Genomic DNA, 20169 nt, shown 5'->3' on the forward strand with positions numbered 1-20169 from the left:
AATATAGTTGTCGCAAACCAAAGCATTTTAAATTTCTACTTTCAGAATGGCAGAGCCTAGTAAAAGGAAGAAAAGGGCCTCGATTAAAGCAGGAATGGGGAACCTGTGACCTTCCAGAGGTTGTTGGACTACAACGCCCTTCATTCCCATGCTGGCTGGGGCTGATGGGAGTTGGAGTCCAACCACATCAAGAGGCCACCACCCCCACCCCCGAATTAAAGCATCCTTGACAAGCTGCCTAAGACTTTCGCACCTTTGCAGCTAACAGAGGGAAGGCCTGGCTGTCTAAATGCTGCACAGACTAAGGCTGCTGCACTCAGAAAATGAAGCTATCAAAGGCAGGGCCCCTTCATGTAGACGCATGGCATATATGGCATGTTGTGGTTGTGAGGCTGAGTTTAATCATTAGCTGATCTGGACATCAGAGAGATCTGATGGGAGAGAGCTGGGGAGCATAATCTTGAATAGGTATGGAACATCTCAGGCTGTTCATGTTCCCCAAAGAATCTGGGCCTGTAAATTGTAAGCCAAGCACTGGTGGTGATGATAAATAATATTATGGTGGCTTTGTTCATAGATGTTGCTTTTCAGCCACACACAAAATTCCTCTTCCTCCATTTTGGCTCCCATGCATGCCTAGCCTTCCAGGTCTGGACATTAGACGAATCCTCTGGATAGTAGGTCTGCCATAGAATCAATCACCCTCATTGGTGCTGTGTTCTCCCTTGCTGGAGGTCTTGAAGCAGAGGCAGAATAGATATCTGTTGGAATTATCTCTGGATTTCCCACCTCAGACGGAGGGTTAGACTACTACCAAGCAGCCTATAAGGCTTTGTTTAACTCTGTGCCTTTCTTCTAATTTTTAATTGGAAATAGAGCAGAAAACAGGAGACAACGTCATTTCCCATTAACAATAAGAATAATCCACCAATCTTACTTACTATACACCCAAATTGGTATCCAAATGAGATTGTTGATTATTAAGATAGATGTTCAACTGTGGAAGGACCACTGAGGAATGGATGGTGGGTCTTCACCTTTCCAACCTTGAAGCACAAGTTTCTTCGCAACCATAAGGACTCACAAGCGCCACTTTTTAATGCCTTGATCAATGTATACATTTCACCATTATATTACTGGTTTCTTTGTTGTAACAGGTGTAGAAACTCATGCATGGTGCAGACAAACTGAATAGAGAAAATGTTCTCTTGCACCCTCATAAGACTAGAACTTGTAGGCATCCTTTGAAGCTGAGTGTTGGAAGACTTAAGATGGAGAAAAGAAAATCCTTGTTCACACAACACATAGTTAAGACTTTGGAATTTCCTCCCACAAGAAGTGATGGCCACCAACTGGGATGGCTTCAAAAGAGCATTGGACAAATTCAGTGCTTTTTTTCCCCCTAGAAAAAGAGGTGCCGGAACTCACCATGAACGCCTCGCTTGTTCTCCTATAATTGCTATGGCACCCATCTGAGAGGTGCCGGAATTGTGTTCCATCAAGTTCCAACTAAAAAAAAGCCCTGGATAAATTTATGGTTATCAATGGCTCCTGCCCACAACTGCTATCTTCTTCCTCCTCTATCAGAGTCACTATGGAGTAGCCATAGGACCATTTTAGGACTATATAACACCGGTCCTAAAAGACCTACATTGGCTCCCAGTACATTTCCAAGCTCAATTCAAAGTGTTGGTGCTGACTTTTAAAGCCCTGTACAGTGGCACCTAGGGTTACAGACGCTTCAGGTTACAGATGCTTCAGGTTACAGATTCCACTAACCCAGAAATAGTACCTCGGGTTAAGAACTTTGCTTCAGGATGAGAACAGAAATCGTGTGGCGGTGACGCGGTGGCAGCAGGAGGCCCCATTAGCTAAAATGATACCTCAGGTTAAGAACAGTTTCAGGTTAAGAACGGACCTCTAGAACAAATTAAGTTCTTAACCCAAGGTATACCTGAAGGAGGGTCTCCACCTCCATCGTTCAGCCCGGATACTGAGGTCCAGCTCAGAGGGCCTTCTGGTGGTTCCCTCACTGCACGAAGTGTGGTTACATGGAACCAGGCAGAGGGCCTTCTCAATAGTGGCACCTGCCCTGTGGAATGCCCTCCCATCAAATGTCAAGGAAATAAACAACTATCAGACTTTTAGAAGACATCTGAAAGCAGCCCTGTTTAGGAAAGTTTTTAATGTTTGATCTTTTATCATGTTTTTAATATTCTGGGGGGAGCCGCCCAGATTGGCTGGGGAAACCTAGCCAGATGCCTGGGGTATAAATAAATTATCATCTTCATCATCACCATCATCATCATCATCATCATCATTATGCCTATGGATGCCAATGGCTGGAAATCACAAGTGGAAAGAGTGCTGTCATGCTCAGGTCCTTTTTTTTGCACATCCTGTAGCCATCTGGTTGGCCATTGGGATAGCAGGATGTTGGAAAGGATGTTCCTATTTTCATTGGAGAAATGTTGGAGAATATGCTAGATGGGCCATTGACCTTATCCAACAGGCTCTTCTTATGTCCTTAATGCAATGAAGATTAAAAAAAAACCTTCTTAGCAGCGCATGTCATAGTGATCTTAAAAGTAAGAAGGCGAGGCTCATCAAGACGCCAGGAAAACAGAGGGATAGTGATCAAAGTGTCTTTGATTCAGTACCTTTCACTTTATGCAGCTGACTGTATTCCTTGATTTTTTTATTAATACCTCCCCACTAACTTTGAAGAGTCGGTCCATCTAAGTATTATTTCACAAGAAGTGGGGAAATGGCTGTCACAATTGCATTTACTCAATTTTCATAAATCACTTTTCAAAATGATGATTCCCTGCCTCGGCCCTCTGGCTCATTCAGCCAGCCCAGTTCCCATCGGCAATTGTCTAAGGCAAACACAGATTGATGTGGCGGTGGCAGAGAAGAGGTGCAGCCTGCTGTTTGTCCTCTGCCTCTGTTCCTCTTGGCCAGCTCACATGGCTCCTTCCACATTGCACAGAGGAAACCGTGGTAGATTTGAGCAAACGAGAAATGCAATTCAAGCGCAGCTTGCCAAGCACCACCGAAACACAAGGCTGTCACACCTTGTGAAGAATTAGGGGACAGCAAGGGAAGCTTAGCATGCAGCACCATGAAAATGAATGTCTTTAAATATATCTTAATATCACAGTGGGATTGACAGCTCTAATATGAGATTGCTTTTCTTTTTTTAATGTAAAAGATTTAATTCCAGGGGGGCACTCAGGCTGCAACCAGTTGAAGTATGGTGAGATATATATACAGTATATATATAATTATGATCTTCTTAAATAATGCACATGGGGAGAATCAGCAAGAATAAGAAGACATTTTCGTCTAGACTGCTAAATAGCTTTTGTTTAACCCCTACTATTGCATCAAAGTTCACTGTCCTAATCCCACTCATCAGATACCCACCCGGCCACTCCTGTTTCATGTTGCCATAGCCTCTTCTCAATCTGTTTTATGTTATTCATTTAGATTGAAGCGTAGTCATTAAACAGTTGTGCTTTTTTGATTAATGATATATGAGAAATTAGGGAATCTGTCCGTTTCAGTTTCTTGCTTTTCCAATCTTTTCAGCTGTCCTAATTTCACATCAGTTTGTGATGTTTTTATTTTTAAAAGGTCTCATGAAAATATGTACACATTTTTGCAAGCAATTTTCTTGAAATTGTTTCTCTATGCTAACCAGGAAGTGCTATCTCCAGTCAATGGAATGACTCTTCCTATCTCTGCGGCTGTGACCTCCTGGGTGATGCAGATGCCATTAGGCAGTTCAATGTGCATGTGTACTCCATTCATTTCCCTCCTTCCCACTTCTGCCTCCCGTGTGGCCCCAGGCACTGGCAACCCATGCTACGTCACTGCCAGAGGGTAGTAAGTGGAGTGAGAGAGTGTTGTGATCAGGATGCAGGCCTTACATTGCACGCAAGTCTCTTCTAAATGAACTAGAACCGTGATCTCCAGTGATGCTCCCAAACACTAAAGGATCAAAAGGAAGCCCCCCTGAGCAGACAGGGTGCAGACGATGTGGTTGTGGTGAGGATTCCACATTTCTCTCATGTATAGAAACAATTATGGAATAGAAGGGTATTATAAATTTCATCCCTATTTCACAGCCCTTGATACGAATCTGAAAACAAATTTTTGATTTATTAATGCCATCCACGCCACTTCCCAGACAAAGGAACTGGACAGGGGGGAAAAAAGAGACTGCAATTCTGTGCTCCGAATAGCGTTTTGAAAGCCTCTGGGTATTTTTTAATATCACGCTTCTCAGTGTTAATCTCTAAAGATCACTGAACTTGCATTAAATCTACAGATAAATAATGTTACACAGTATTACGGAGGTGATAAAATGTGGAAAGCTGCCGTAACCTTCTAGGTGGATTTTCATGTCTAGGAAAGAGGAACTTTACAATGCTGGACCTCCATTTGCAGGTGGGGGCAATCTGTCAGTACAAAGGAATAATGTAAGGGCATTTAGCAAGTTGCTGTCTTTTGTGCTATTGGGTGGGCTTAACCCGCAGGTCTCTAGGACTCATGGCTTGCCAAGGCAAAAGCAGCTTACCAACCCTAGACTGGGGCTTGCTGGGTCTTTCACAATAACACCTTTTTTCTGTTCCAGGCAGGCTGTAAAACCAGTTTTCACTGAGCCTTTGGTAAATGGCTGGTGGCTCTCAAAAATGGGAGTTTGAATGGGGGCTGCTTTAATAAAGGCAGTGGTGTTCACAATTTCCAGACCCACTCCCCGTTTGAATAATTGTCTGACCCCTAAAGGAGGGCTGAGCTCTGTTCCACTCCAGGAACCGAGTTGGGATCACATGAGCCTGAAACTCACAATAACTTGAACCTGATAACTAAACCAGGGCTGGGCAATGTGGTGACCTGCAGATGTTCAACGCCAGCCAGTATGGCCAGCGGTTACAAAAGATGGGAGCTGTAGCATCTGGAGTGTACCATGAAGTCTACCTCTCAACTAAACCATGGTTTGGGTCAGGTGTGATGACCCAGTGGCCCTCCATATTTTCTTGGACACCGATTCCCATCAGCCCCAGCTAGCATGGCCAAGAGTTGGGGATGATGGGAGTTCTAGTCCAACAAATTCTGGAGGGGCACAGGTTCCGCCATCCAGGTTTAGGTGATTATCAGCATCAACAGTGAGTGTTGCCTAAATAGGAATTAACCATGTTCACTTGAAGACAGGTCTGGACCACTGATGAGGCAGGGCGAGGCATCTGCCTCGAGTGGCAGAAGCCCCAGAGGTGTCATCCACCTGAACTCTACCACCCTTCCCACTATCTCCTCCTTCAGCGGTGGCACCATTTCCCACCTTGGTCTCATGGAACATATGAGCTCTTATGAGACTTTGGTGAGATCTCATCAGATCTCACCGGAAGTCAGTGCCGCTATGGGTGCTTCTCAGGTGCCGCCACACAACACAAGTAAGATGGGCACAGTGTTGGTGGCAGGGGCAGCATTAATCAGGGGTGGCAACATGTTCCAGTTTTGCCTCAGGTGGTGAAACGGGATGTGCTCCCCCTGCCTGAGGGTGTCTGAAAAGGGAGGAAATATGCTGGTGTGCCCAGATATTCAGAAAACCCACCAGATGTTATCAACATTCAGCTTTGAACATTGACATTAACCAAATGCTGGGCGTTCACTGTAACACACACACAGTTTGCTTTTTGTCTAGATATTGTGTGTATTTGGGCAGATATCCAAAAAGTATTCTTTAGAATATTTGTGTTGTCCTTTTAGAAGTAGCGTGACCAATACATTATTTTTCTGTGATTCAAGCGGGGGAAATCAGAATCTTGTTACTTAGCTTCAGGCTGATTCCTGAAGAACTTGCTACACACCTTCTTGTTTATCAGCTTCCTCTTTAAAAAGCCAGTGCAGAAGATGAAGGCATGTGGACTTTTTGAAATCACATGTGGTGATATGTTCTATGGATGTTTATCAGACCTACAACAGCCAGGGGTGATTATAGTTCTCCCTCTCTCTCTCTCTCGCTCGCTCTCTCTCTCTCTCTCTCTCTCTCTCTCTCTCTCTCTCTCTCTTTCTCCCTCTCTCTCTCTGCAGTTTGCTTGGCTTTTTTTAAGAGGTGTTTTTATTTTCCTTTTAACAAAACCATATTCTGATCCCAATACCTGAATTCCACATACCGTGTGATGAAATCAATATACATCTCTGCAAAAGCTGGCAGTTTCTGGGTTTTATTCCCAACGCATTTTCAGATATTCCCTCCCCTCTACCCATGCTCTCATTCTTTTTTTCTCCCCCCCCCCAAATACAGGCAGAAATGGCGAAACTAATAATACTGTGGCATTCATCACTATCTAGCTGAAGACTAAGCAAAGTTTAGTACGTACTAAGCTAATAAAGGGGGAGAAAAAATGAAAAAGAAAGCTTCCCTTGCTATTGGGGGGGGGGGGGCTAATGCAAGAAACACCAGATCAATATGAGTAGACCTGAGTTGAAAAAGACAAGATTTAAGATCATATCTGAAGGAACTTATTGACTTAGCTTTTCTAAACTGAATGCCAGATGTGGGGTGAATAACAAACAAATAAATGCATGCATTGCACAAATCTTTAGCCTGTGTTTTCTTGCAGCCAATAGGATGCCTCCCTGATCTTCTGAAGCCAACAGCACAAGTTCCACAATGGGAGAAGGCCCCAGTAAACACACCACCTTCACCACTTCTAAATCATCAAGGGAATTTTCAAACCAATCTAGCGTTCATCAGTCAGTTCATTCAGGGCTCTGAAGTTCCACACTTGGAGCCAGTTTGCAGAGATGTTCACAACTAGGAGCTTATGAAGACTATTCTGGTGAACCCATTATAGGGCAATAACCTCAGGTGGGGCTGAAAGGGGATGATGGAGAGCAGGAGCTGTAAGATGAGATGGGGGGTTGGGAAAGACAAGAGGTGATTTTTTTCCCCTTGGTGAGAACGGAAGGATGCAAAAACGGAGAACTAACCTGTGTTTCGGACTTTGATGCCTTGATCCTGAGAGACATTGCACTGACATGTGATGCATAAGCAGGAAAATACGCAAACTTGCAACCCTCCCTACCTGATTTCTGCACGGAGAAAAACAAAATTCCGCAATGAAAATTAATTAGAAAAAGTAAGTGCATTTGTGAACACATGTGCTTTCCTATTTTTTAGCATGTTTCCATTAGCTCCTGGAAGAAACATGAGGCACTCGTTCTGGCCAGTGACTGAAATAAATTGATTTATTCATTCATTCATTCACACAAAGCACTGGAACACCTTGAGTAGTAGAATCATAGAATCATAGAGTTGGAAGGGACCCCAAGTTGTATACCTGATGCTGGCTTGTGAGAGATCAACCCAGATGTTTTCAGCTTTATCTCTGAATCCTTAAGGGCTAGAAATTTGCTTTAAACATTTGTGACAAATCCAAAATTCTGCACTGGCTCAAAATTGTACATTCAAGCCTGCTCCCTAGGAGAAGTATACATTCGGCTACACCACTGTAAGAGCATGAACGACAATCTGGTCCAAAGGTGCCATGCAAAGTGAGTTTGTTCAGCTCTGCTTATTTGACTTGCATCCTGTCCACAGGATCAGAGCCTCACAAGCTGGTGCTTTTGTTCTGCACCAGGTTACACCCTCTATTCCTTTTAAGCAGCATAGAACAAAGGGCACCCTGGCCAGGTTTCGAGCTGGCCTCAGGATTTTGGGTGGTTCCTGATGAAGACAAATGGAAATGACTCCCACTTTGCCAATAAGCAATGTGACAAACACAACCAACCAGGAACTGTGGGAAGGGTGGCATCAGAAACACATGCTTTGCACACACAAAATCCCAGATTTGGTTTCTGGAGTCTCCAGTTTTGTTTTGAGATGATGGAGCTTTTGAGAAAGCCCAAGACTCCAGGGAGCTGCTACCAACCAAGGAGAGCTCCTCAACCAAGGGTCCTCTAGATGTTTTAGGTGGCAGCCCCATACAGCACATTGCAATGACACTCAAGTGTAACTTCCTGGTGGATTCTGCCCAATGGATCAGATGTATGTGTCTCCTGCCCAGCCACTCTCAAAGCACCCTTCAGTTTATCTAGTAGTAGAACCAGCCCCATCTGCCCTCCTATTGCATGATGTTTCACCAGCATCTCTGGTTTGTTTACATAGCACTCTGCTAGGCTATGTGAACTAGCTATGCTAGTCATACTTTACTGTGACTGATCATCTGGGGGGTGGGCAGGCTGTTTGGATTATCGGGCTGCAGGATCAAAGCATCATGGTGTTGTTGTTTTTAAAAAGGGGAACTGGGCCACTCTTTAAACAACTCTCATTTGTTAGGATGGCACCACAAAGTCTGCTTCCAAATGAGCAGAAGAGAGACAGAAATAAAGTGGAGTTGTCATGGGCAATGGTGATTGTTTAACACAAATTGATTTAAGGCAGAAATAATAGGAAGCAGAGGGAACGATGATGAGAAATGGAGGAGCCTGGTGCAGAGGCAGAGGAGCAGATAGACAAGAAGCGGGGGGAGGGGGGAGGAGTTTGATTCAGCAAGTGGAAAGACAGAATTGTGTTCTCTGGGGGGCGATGCTCAGCCTATGCTGTCTCTGTTTTAATATGTTGTGAAATGTGCGCAGTCAACTATTGACAGATGACCATTGCAGCACAGTGGATTGTGAATCAGATTGGGATCAGGGACACCTCGGTGCAAACCCACGCAGTCATGAACCTTCCTTGGACCAGTCCCTGCCTCTGTCTCCCTAGTGGGGCTGTATTGAGAACAAAACACATCATATCCTGAGCAATTATTCCAAATACTGTCAATACTAAATGTGGTTATTGCAAACCTTTTGCTTTTACAATCTATACCAGCAGCTAAAGAAGCTGCAACCAGCTTTTGCTTCCTTACACTGACATTTCAATATTGTAAATAGTTGCACTGAATAAAGATCTTTGTACACCCGAAGTGGTATTCACCTTACTTTTGCTTCATTGTTAAGATCTCTGGATCTTTGGAATCCCTGTTGTCATGAATTTTTAAAAACACGAGTTCCAAAAATGTGCATCAGGCTAAACTGCTGTTTATATGCATTGTTACGTATAGAAAGTTGAATTAATTTTCATCTCATGTGGGGAGGGTGGAGAGAGTGTTCCTGCTTTCAAATTACATCTGACAATAGGCTTTTAACAGTTTGGGATGCTTTCACTATAACAATGGAATATTTTAATCTTTCATAATGGATTTTTTAAAAACCTATTTTGAAATGTATTTTGTCACTCTACAGAAGTGGGATGCTTTAAATGAAGCATTAGAATTAGGAGCTACTAAGACATGCTGTGTGTTGATTCCACTCAGCCTCATGCTAGCGAAAACCAGATAGGAATGCAATCTGCGTGCAACCCTTTAACATCCAAATTCCAGGCTGTGTGCATCTCTGAATTACAACCAATTAGAAATACTTCTCTTCTTCTTAAAAAAACAAAAAAACAACAACCCAAATTTGTTGAGATATCAATCTAAAAGCAAGCGAAGGGCAGAATTCAACCAGGACAGTTTTATTTTATTTTTTAAATTACTGAAAATGTTTCTAACCTATTACTGTGATACATGGCTGGTTGTTTTTCTGTGGTTTCCTAATATATTGAATGTGCTTTGTATGCTGTATATATTTCTATTAATAAAAGAAAGAAAGAAAAGCAACGATTTCTAACCTGCCTCTCATTGCAAGGCAATGCTAGGGTGGGATGCAACATCACAAATTGAAACCAGCCACCACAATTACAAAGGGGAAAGGAAAAATGAGCAGATAAATTCGCGGCAAAAGCAGCAGTGCCTCTGTAACAGGGGCCAGAAAACTTTTGAGCCCAAGGGCAATGTTCCAGGAGTCACTTATCAGCGGTGGGAGTGGTGAGAAGCAAAAGTGGGTGGAGCCAGGGCTTTCAGTCAGAACTTGCAGGAAATCAGTTCTGGCACCTTTCAGGTGGGTTTCAAAACCTCTTAGGTGGCTGCCACTCATTTTCTGAGAACGAGGGAGGTGTCCATGGGGAGTTCTGGCACCTCTTTTGCTGGGAAAATAGCACTAGTTGGAGCAACAAATGTAAATTCTACAGAAATGCTAATTTCCACACACACACACACACCCAACACCCTCTCTCTTGTCCATCCAGGAAGCAAAAGGCCTTATGAGAGTTCAGAGACACATTCCAGCCTGCCAGAAGCACTTGAGGGTGCAGAGTATGGCCAATGAGGAGTGCAGCCTGGGGTAGAGAAAGGGTGGTAGTGAGAGAGACACAAACAGACAGGCTGGGGAGGAGCCAACCCATCTCTCTCTCTTTCTCTCTCTCTCATTCTGCCACCCCCTTTTTCATTTCTCCCTTTCTGACAGGCCTTTCTTTCTTTCTGCCAGGTTGCTTGAGGAGTAACAAACACTCCTGTCAGAAGTCTGGAGGCCCTTGGTTGTCCACACCTGAGCTATAAATGGTTGTCCCCATTTCTTCCAAGTTTATTTTCATTGTCATATGCCCTGATAAGGTCCTTCCACTCCAGTAAAACACAACATTTAAGGTTCTCATTATGCAATATATCTCCTGTACTTGTGTGGTGGAAAGCAGAAGAAGGGGGTCGCAGGTGTGGCAATGTAAATAATTGCAAGAGGAGGCTGCTTACTCATGTAATTTCCTTCAGTCATGAGATTATTCAATGCAGTGTCTCTTTCCTCCATAACAATGCCCATTCCAATATAAGCTCCTTGGTGCGTTGGACCTTGTGGTTCCTCCATCTCAGGGATGCTGTCATTTGCCTTTGAGCTGAAAGGGGTGGTGTCTCCATTATTCCGTAGGACTCAGATGAAATGGAAGCCTGACCAGTGTTCTCACCCGTATCACTCGTGTAGGCAAACATGTTCATGGTGTGCAACACAGCTGGAAACAGCTCTGGCGGAAAGTCAGCACTGCCCTCAGGCTTCCAACAAGAACAGACACTGGTGCTTAGGACGCAGGGCACAATTCTGCACAGCAGTGTGGCAGGATATGAAAGAATGGCACAGCCAGCAGTGCATCCATCACCCAGCCCTAACGGAAGGTAAGGGACAGGGTGGCACCAGTTTCCAGGCTGGCACTGTAAATAGACTGGATCAGGCCACTTTCCCTCAAATGATGGCAGCATGGTTAGCTCAGCACAGGCCCTGAAATGCCCTTTTATGGGGCTACTACTGACAAGAATGCCACCTGCAGTAAACTCTGCGTGCCCAACATTTGTATGGGCACAATGGGACACACATTGCACCTGAAGCTTATCTGCTGACAATGAAGCTCCCCCACCAGCAAAGCTCACTTGAGGGGACACCTCACCCCATCAAAGCCCCTTCCAGCACTGTGGATTGGGGGTAGTATTGCTCTGCCTAGCATTTATATTAATATAAAGCACAATTGAGTCATAGAGCCTCTAACAAGTCACCTGTGTATTCATAACACAAACAACATCATGGCCTTCTTCTTCCCATGTTGCCTCTGGATGGCTCCTCCTACAATTATTAACTCATTGCTCTCCCAGTAAGCACCATTACATGCACTTTACCATGGAACTGTATATGGATTTTCAGTCTCAAAAGATAGATCATCATTTTTATTTTGAAGTGAAGTGTGAAGTGGGGAGGAATCAACAAAATAACATTTCACTAGAACCAGCTTTCAGTTTGCTTAGCTTCCGAAAAGAAATTTCTGACAGAGAGCATAAACTGACAACCTGGTGCTTCCAAGAGAGCTGGCAAGGAAATAAATAGACATCTAGAGCTCAGACACCATTAGGGTATCATGTCAGGCATCACTGCCCAAGGAGAGAATTTGTTTGCCTTCATCTTCGTCCAGAGTATTATACTTCAGAGCACCAGGGCACCAGGATGGAAGTTGGGGAGAGATGCCCTTAACAGGGAGCAGTGGAGCACTTCAAAGCTCTTGAGGAGGGAATGATAGCTTTCTGTCTCTGAAGTGGAAAGCAAGGATCAAGGTACTGATAATCGCGTCCACAGCTGCCTGACGTTGACTGAAGATGTCAGGTCTGGAGGAATGCTTTTTCTCAAGGGAAGCTGAGACCACAAGGCTTGACAGTTCAGCAACCGTAGCGACAAGCCCTGGCTTAAGTTGTTGCAACCTAACTTCTACCACTCAGCATCACACTGCTTTCTCACAGGCCTCATCATGTCCAAACACTCAAGGTACGTCTCCCTTTGGAAGAAGGAATCAAAAACTACCTAAAAGAAAAACCCAGAGAAAAGGTCATTGCAATGCCTTACTGCTAGGAGTCGCTGTCTTAGCCGTTTTTAACGGCACAATCCTATTGATTTCAGCATGACCAGGGATCACACTGTACCTGTGCCATTAATTTTGGATAATACATTTTTCTGTTAACACCCCATTCACTATTATACTTGCAAATTACTTTGTATATATTGCATTTATTTACCTCACAAATTTCTCTCACATTCCCATTCAATCCAATAGCTTCCCCCCCAAAAAATCCAGGAAAGTTTATCAAAAGCTTTTTCTGTATCTAGTTGTTTATCAAAGGCATAATATTTATGTCATTACTCTGAATTCAAAAATCTGAGGACCCAGTGTAAAAGCAATAGAGATGAGCCCATAGTTCATATGTTGGAGCATGCAGGAGGTTCGAGCTTCAATTCCCACAGCAAGGACCAAGTAGCAAGTGAGCTGTTGCCAGTTAAAGAAGACCAAACTAGACTAGACAGACCAATAGTCTCATCTAGTATAAACTTCCTAAAGCTGATGATGAGGATGTTGAAGATGACTAAGATTAATAGGCACTACATCAAAATTAAGAACACAGGTGCTGCACACAGGCTAATATAAAGATACCTCTCCACTCAGCACATAGAATCATAGAATTGTAGAATTGGAAGAGAACCCCCAGTGGTCATGTAGCCCAGCCTCCTGTAATGCAGGAATCTCAGCTAAAGCATCCGTGACAGATGGCCATCCAACCTCTGCTTAGAAACCTCCAAGGAAGGAGAGCCCACAACCTCCTGAGGGAGACCATTCCATGGTTGAACAGCTCTTACTGTCAGAAAGTTTTCCCATATGTTTAGTTGGAATTTCCTTTCTTTTAACTTGAAGCAGGAGAAAACAAGCTTGTCCGCTCTTCCATGTGACAGCCCTTGAGATATTTGAATAAGGCTATCATATCTCCTCTCAGTCTCCTCATTTCCAGGCTAACCACGCCCAGCTCTTTCAAGCACTCCTTTTAAGGTTTGGTTTCCAGATCCTTGGTTTCCAGTCATATCATTGGTCCCTTTCCCTCAGTATTGTCTACACTGAGTGGCAGGGGATCTCCAGGGTTTGAGACTGGACATTCCCAGCCCTCCCTGCAGATGCCAGGCATTGAACTTGTGACCTTCTGAATTCAAAGCAGATGCTCTCCCCCTGAGCTGTGGCCCTTCCCTAAAAGAAAGCAATCAAGCATTTCTTTCTCCCTCTGCAGCCCTGCAGTCCAGGAGCAGATCAGATCAGATGAGACTTTATTTGCTGCCTTTCCACAAGGGACGTTGTGTTCAAAGCAGCCAACGAATAAGCAAATAACAGTGGCACATAATAATATTCAATAAATATTTCCTTTGTAATGCAATGGCAACATTTCAATAATGTCGCAATAGCGACTCATGAAAAAAACGAAAGCCTCAAATCTCTGCTTTGATATTGAAATCTAGCTTACGTCTCCGTAGGCTCCTGATTCTTGCCTAGCCTTGAGATGTCACAGTTTAAGCGGGGAATCAGAATGCAGCCTGAATAGGGATTCTGTTGTCCCTGCTATGTTACAACATGAAGGGGAATTGGGTGCAGCCTTGCAAGAAATGTTACGAGGATGGGGACAGATGGAAATAGCTCCTGGTATTGTAACTAGTCAACAATTGCTTTCCCAGCCTCTACCAGAGGTGACACAGTTCCACACTGTCAACATTGCTCATGGCCAGGATATTTGTCTTCTGACAGTCAAGCACAAATAGCTTCTTTAAGGCAATAAATAAATAAACCAGAAGCGCGCGCGCGCACACACACACACACACACACATCTCAGCATAACAGGTCCTCAGCTGGTACAAATCAGCCATGATAGCTCTGCGGGTATCAATGGTCCCATGCCAGTTTCTCCAGCTGAGGACCTGGCCTTATAAATCTATGAAATATTAACCTGCCTTTATGAGTGTTCCAGAATGAAACAGTAGATCAAATGGGTTGGGTTGTTTTTTTAAAAAAAAGAACTGCAATATACAGAAGCAAATATTTACTGCGCCACATTGCAGTTGACAATACCTGAAGTTGTTGCAGGTTATTTTGAGAGCAGACAAACAAAATTATGTCCACAGTCATAAAAGGGGGGACTTTCCTTCTCACTATCCCTCTTATGCATGCCATTCCAAGATCTTCCCTGCCATTCCCCTCCCTCCCCCCACTACACAGCCTTCCATCTACCAAGTGTTCTTCACTGCAAGGCAGATTGATTAGTCCTTTCAGCACATGACTGGTTGAGTGGGGACCAATGACAGGCATATCAGAGTTACTTGCTTCTGCTTAAAGGGTCTGGAAAGGGAGGTAGGGCCACAACTCAATAGTAGAATATCTACTTTGTTCAATCACTTGCACCTCAAGGTGGGGGTGAAGAGATCCTTGTCTGAAATCCTAGACAGCTGCTGCCTGTCACCGTAGACAGCCAATACTCTGACTCAGAATAAGGCAACTTCCTTTGTTCCTATACTACCCAGTAGTGGCATTCAAAGAGGAACAGGAAGTATAGCTACGTTACACTATCTCATTTTCTCTGGACTCCACACAGATAACTTACATGTCTGTGGCTGCTGTAACAGAAGATGTCGTTGCCGCAGCTATAGACTGAGAAACAGATGTTGCTAATTCTCTGAAGCCTGCAGATGGAAGGAGAAAAGAGTAGGCTTTGGACGCATCTGTCCTTTGGAAGTATAGATTTAAAAGAATGCTCTGCTGTGTTTTGCACAGGCTGTTACGTGCACAGGTGCTTTATTTCACTGGTGGAAGTTGCGGGCATGATCTCCCTGGCCCAGCCATTCTCAAGCTTTGCTGCATGTAACAAGCGGCCGCTGCTGGGAACGCATCTACAAATCCAATCGGATCCAACCCAGAAGCTCATCTAAAGGCACATCTGCATCTACAGATGCATGTAAATATCCCTTGCTGGATCTAGGTCAGGGGTGGAGAACCAGGTGCTGTCAAGCTCCAACTTCCATATACACCAGCCAGCATAGGCAATACAGTGCAACATCTGGAGGGCCACAGGGTCCATAAATGAGTTCCAAACACATAGTTACAGCAAATAATAGCCAGTAATAACCACACTGTATACCCTTAACAGCAAGCTCAAAGTGGGATGATCCCGTAAGTAACAGAACTGTGGAAAAGCATAGTATACTTGCAGGAAACATACAATACTATTGTTCTAAATGTACAGGATGCATGAGGCCCAAGACTCTTGTTTCAGCTCTGCTCTGTCTATATGGTCTTAGATCAGCTCACATCTGCTGTACACTTCAGATCCTGGATGGAACCCAGATCCTGTGGGGGGGGCTGGTTTCCCCATTCACATCAATGGGTTGAGCTGGTTCCACATGAGCCAAGAGTAAGAAATCTCAAGCTTTGGGACTGAATGTGGCCATCAGGACTCTTCCCAGTCCACACCCATTCCCAGTCCACACACCTTAGTCCCTGGGCTACAGCTCTCAATAGCCATAATCCACACCTTACTCAAGTAGTTTGGCCTGGCTGGAAAGTGTCCTGTGATAGAGAAATGTGTGTGAGCTGTATGTGAAAATCTCTGACTTTTACTGTATTAAGGTAAGGGTAGCACCTGTTGCTCTGATCACTACCAGCATGTGGCTCCTGAAAGATCGCCCGTGAGGAAATGCCACCCTCAGACTAAATGCACTTCCTCGACCCATGACATAAGCAAACAGGTTCATGAAGAGAACCTCTCCCTCAGATGTTGTGAAAGTGAAAGCCCTTGAAGGCAGAAGAGCACTGTGTGTGCATAACTGTCAAGTTCTGGTCCAATGATGGATCCCATAGAAAAGGGGGCAAGTCACCAGGTCATGGCTGGAAAGAAGTTTCAGGACCAAGGATAGCTCCAAGTGAGCAATTGGCTACAGCAGACTGAGGCCCTATAAGCCTCTGTCACCAAACTGGCTCCATGCTCCATCTACTTGTGAAGAGCCTTAAATGGCCAACCCCCTGGCCTGAAGACAACCTCCCTTCCTCTGTTGCAGAACTTCCTTCCTGGTGCATTTCCTGTACTTCCGGACAATTTATGTGAGATATGTGTGGCGCTGTGGGTTAAACCACAGAGCCTAGGACTTGCCGATCAGAAGGTCAGCAGTTCAAATCCCCACGATGGGGTGAGCTCCCGTTGCTCGGTCCCTGCTCCTGCCAACCTAGCAGTTCAAAAGCACATCAAAGTGCAAGTAGATAAATAGGTACCACTCCGGCAGGAAGGTAAACAGTGTTTCTGTGCGCTGCTCTGGTTCTCCAGAAGCGGCTTAGTCATGCTGGTCACATGACCCGGAAGCTGTACGCCAGCTCCCTTGGCCAATAAAGCGAGATGAGCACCGCAGCCCCAGAGTCGGCCACGACTGGACCTAATGGTCAGGGGTCCCTTTACCTTTACCTATGTGTGAATCCATCTGGCTCTATAGGCTAAGGGGAAGGCACCTGTGGGTCCAGGCTCTGGCCCCAGAGGTCCTGGGGGTGTAGGAAGTCCCCCTGTCCCTCACTTGCAATGGTGCCCTGATCCCCAGCGGCTAATTCAGAGCCCTGAACCAGCTCCAGCCCTGAACCAACTCTAGCTCCTTAGCTGGTGCCTTCGCAGCCTTCAACTCTGTGTTTGGACTGGGATCATAAAAATAACCGCAAATGCATCTCCAGCAAGCCACAGGATTGGGACATGGAGATACGTTTTCACTAGCGTTTCTGCAGCAAGTATCATTTTTATTTTTTAAAAAAGATAGGATTGAGAGACCCTTTGGGGATTATTATTTTGTTTTGTAAGCAGTCACTTTGGGGCAATTCCACATCAGGAATCTAGATGCAGGATTTCTACTGTAAGCACTCCCAAAGACCTATCTGAGAAGCAGGAATGGGGAAGAAAACTGGGTTGGCATGGGGAACAAAAGCCAAAGGGAGAAAAACAATAGGATGAAGCGAATGATAATTCCTACAAAACAAGAGCTATGCTTGCAAACATTCTCCTGGGCGTAGTCCTTGGAAGAGCTAAATCCAAGTCCCAATGGGAGTCTCTTCATTGATTTTCTAGCTGTCTTTGGAAGAGGCCTTTAAGTATTATGTGAACAGAGAATGCATCCATGCCGGAGCTCTTAAGCACTAATTAGTGGCATCATTTTAATGCTTCCAGCTTTCTACATTAAAAGCACAATCCCTGCACTCTTATTGTCTCTTGGCAAAGTGATCCAAATGAAAATGAAACAAAATTTCATTTCCTAGGCTCATAAAAGGATGCATCCGTTTCTCGTGCTTTTTCCTGCCATTAGAATCTCTTTGCCGAAATAAAAAAAAGATTTTAAAAAATATTGCGTTCTCTCTCTTTTTTTTTTTTTTTTTTTTTTGCTCTTAAGAAGACTGAGTATAGCATTATCACAAAAATTAATCAACATGGTGACTGCTTTGGGACCAATCCACCATGCATCCACTGTTCACTTCCACACAACTATAGGAAAATAAATGAAGGCTGCCCGGAGGCAGTGCTTAGCGGATTACACACTCAGTCTTTCGTTTCCCTTCTCCATGTATCACTTATTAATAACTTTCCTTTGGGCAACATGTTTGTTAATAATGCGTAGCCTGTTTTCATTTCTGCATAGTGTACTTTGCATCTATAATACAACATCAATCTCAGAATTCAGGTGCCAGTTTTATTCCACATGCGGAGGGTTGGCTTCATGGACAGTTTGCCAGCTCTGGCTTCCCACCTGGCATTGCTAAGAAGGCAAGAAATCACAATCACAGTAACTGGAGGGTTTTATGATGTTTTGGAGAATTAGCTCATCTTTCCATTACTTGGCAGGCAAACACTGAACACTGCTTGATCAATAACCACCATTGCCAGAGGTCCCTTACAGTCTCCAACAGCTAACAGGAAAGCGTTGCTATAGGCTATGGAACTAGAAGTATAAAATGGTGAACGGCAGTAATAATTCATGCATCTTGGGATGTATAAAACCAATGGTTTGTCAATAGCTCGGGCGTGCTCTGCAGAAAATATGCAGCATTCAGATGCTGCAGAAACCTCTATTATACTATAAAGCAAATATTTCACGGTGAAATATATCCTCTCCTTCTTTGTTATTCCCCCCCCCCCTTTCTTTTTTTCAGCTGCACAATGAGACTTTCCCAGGGTGATGTGCAGCTGGGGGGGAAAGAACTGATTCGGTGCTTCAAGGGGAAAGCACATGCACTTATTGAACAAAAACACATCAAACATTTATACAGCAGAAGGTGGAGGTGGCAAGACTGGTCAACAAGGCACATTTAAAATATTTGAAATTCATGGTGCATTCCTGCATAAAAATATAGCCACTTATAATTCCAGTGCTGTCCTCTTACTGAATGCAAGGAGAGCAAAACCTTATTGTCTGCTTATTTTGGAACAAACTTTAAACACAAAAAACCCCCACAAGAAAATCCATTTTTATTTTGTTTAGAAGATGCATATTGAGTATGTAAGACAACCACCCATTTCCCCACCAGCAGCCATTGTTAGTTTCAGGTTTCAAAGCAATGAGTGGTCTCTTTTTATTTGAGCATAAGACTCTGTCATAATATTCCAGGGCAGGCAGTTCTGGCAAGAGTATTTCCCAAGCCAGAAATATAGGGTCATTTAAACCAGACTTGCCAGGGATCCAATGTGGAGCCTTTTGGGTGGAAAAAAACAACACATAAGCTACCACAGAATTGTGGTGACACTCCAATTTTACTGCCCTGTGTTTGGGTTCCTTCAAAAGTAGAGCCCTTTAGTCCTGCTGAAGCCATTCTCCCTCTCCCAATTAGCTGGAAGTGGAATTAAAATGGAGGTTCCATAAAGGCCTTCGAGTGCATTTATTAACACTTTATTTTCCATCAATGTCCTTTTTTAATGGCCAAACTCAGGGCCAGCCATCCTATTAGGCAGAGTGAGGTGGCCGCTTCAGATGGTGGATGCTAGAGGAAAGGATAGAGAAATGGCTAGCTGTGGATGCCACACAGCCTTACCTGTGCCCCTAAAGCTAACCTATTGCTTTCATGTGTGGCAATGGACACACTGCTCCAGGGTGTGTAGCCGGGGACAGAGGAGCCATCATCCCAGACATCCCTAGGTGCAACCTGGTGCCCCCTGGTGTTTTAAACTCTTTGTGCATAGTAAAGGTAAAGGTAAAGGTAAAGGTAAAGGGACCCCTGACCATTAGGTCCAGTTGTGACCGAACCTGGGGTTGCAGCGCTCATCTCGCTTTATTGGCCAAGGGAGCTGGCGTACAGCTTCCGGGTCATGTGACCAGCATGACTAAGCCACTTCTGGAGAACCAGAGCAGTGCACGGAAACACTGTTTACTTTCATGCCGGAGTGGTACCTATTTATCTATTTGCACTTTGATGTGCTTTTGAACTGCTAGGTTGGCAGGAGCAGGGACCGAGCAACGGGAGCTCACCCCGTCGCGGGGATTCGAACTGCCCACCTTCTGATTGGCAAGTCCTAAGCTCTGTGGTTTAACCCACAGTGCTCTGTCATAAATCCAAAGCACTGGCTCCAAGTAGGCTCTGGAGATGTGCCACGGCGCCTTTCCATGTCTTAACTTGGCTGGCCAGGGTGGGTGGTGTGCCTCAGCTGGGGACCCAGAAAGAGTGTGTGACTTTGGATGCTTTCCCCCTGCTCTCAGAAAGACCACAGGTGCTTAAAGCACGCCCTGAGCCAGTTCCTTAACGCACAGCAAGCCTCATCCTTGGCCACACTAAAAGGAGCCCACCCTGCTGCATTTAGAGAGAAGAAACTCAAGGACTAGAATGCATCAGTTTATCCTTCATGCTGCAAAAACTCCCAGTTCCATGATTCAGTGTCCTGATTCCTGGCCAAG

The 20169-nt window shown here is 44.5% G+C and overlaps 1 protein-coding gene across 7 annotated transcripts in view; it reads left to right on the top strand.

The window, feature by feature from the left end:
* Positions 1 to 9713, top strand: part of LOC310679595 (uncharacterized protein) — an 81679-nt gene extending 71966 nt beyond the window's left edge. For 6 of the 7 annotated variants that reach the window (XR_014512363.1, XR_014512365.1, XR_014512366.1 and 3 more), the window contains one exon: positions 6633 to 9713. Coding sequence is in view for 1 of the 7 variants with exons in the window: in XM_083445132.1 (XP_083301258.1) it covers positions 6633 to 6652 (20 nt within the window). In the remaining 6 variants the exon portion in view is untranslated. Of the gene's footprint in view, positions 1 to 45; positions 1735 to 6632 lie in introns of those variants that run through there. The other variant, XR_014512364.1, reaches the window with a different exon arrangement.
* The last annotated feature ends 10456 nt before the right edge of the window (positions 9714 to 20169 follow it).

The sequence above is a fragment of the Podarcis tiliguerta genome (genome assembly GCF_965153285.1).
Source record: "Podarcis tiliguerta genome assembly, chromosome: 6".
Lineage (NCBI taxonomy): Eukaryota > Metazoa > Chordata > Lepidosauria > Squamata > Lacertidae > Podarcis > Podarcis tiliguerta.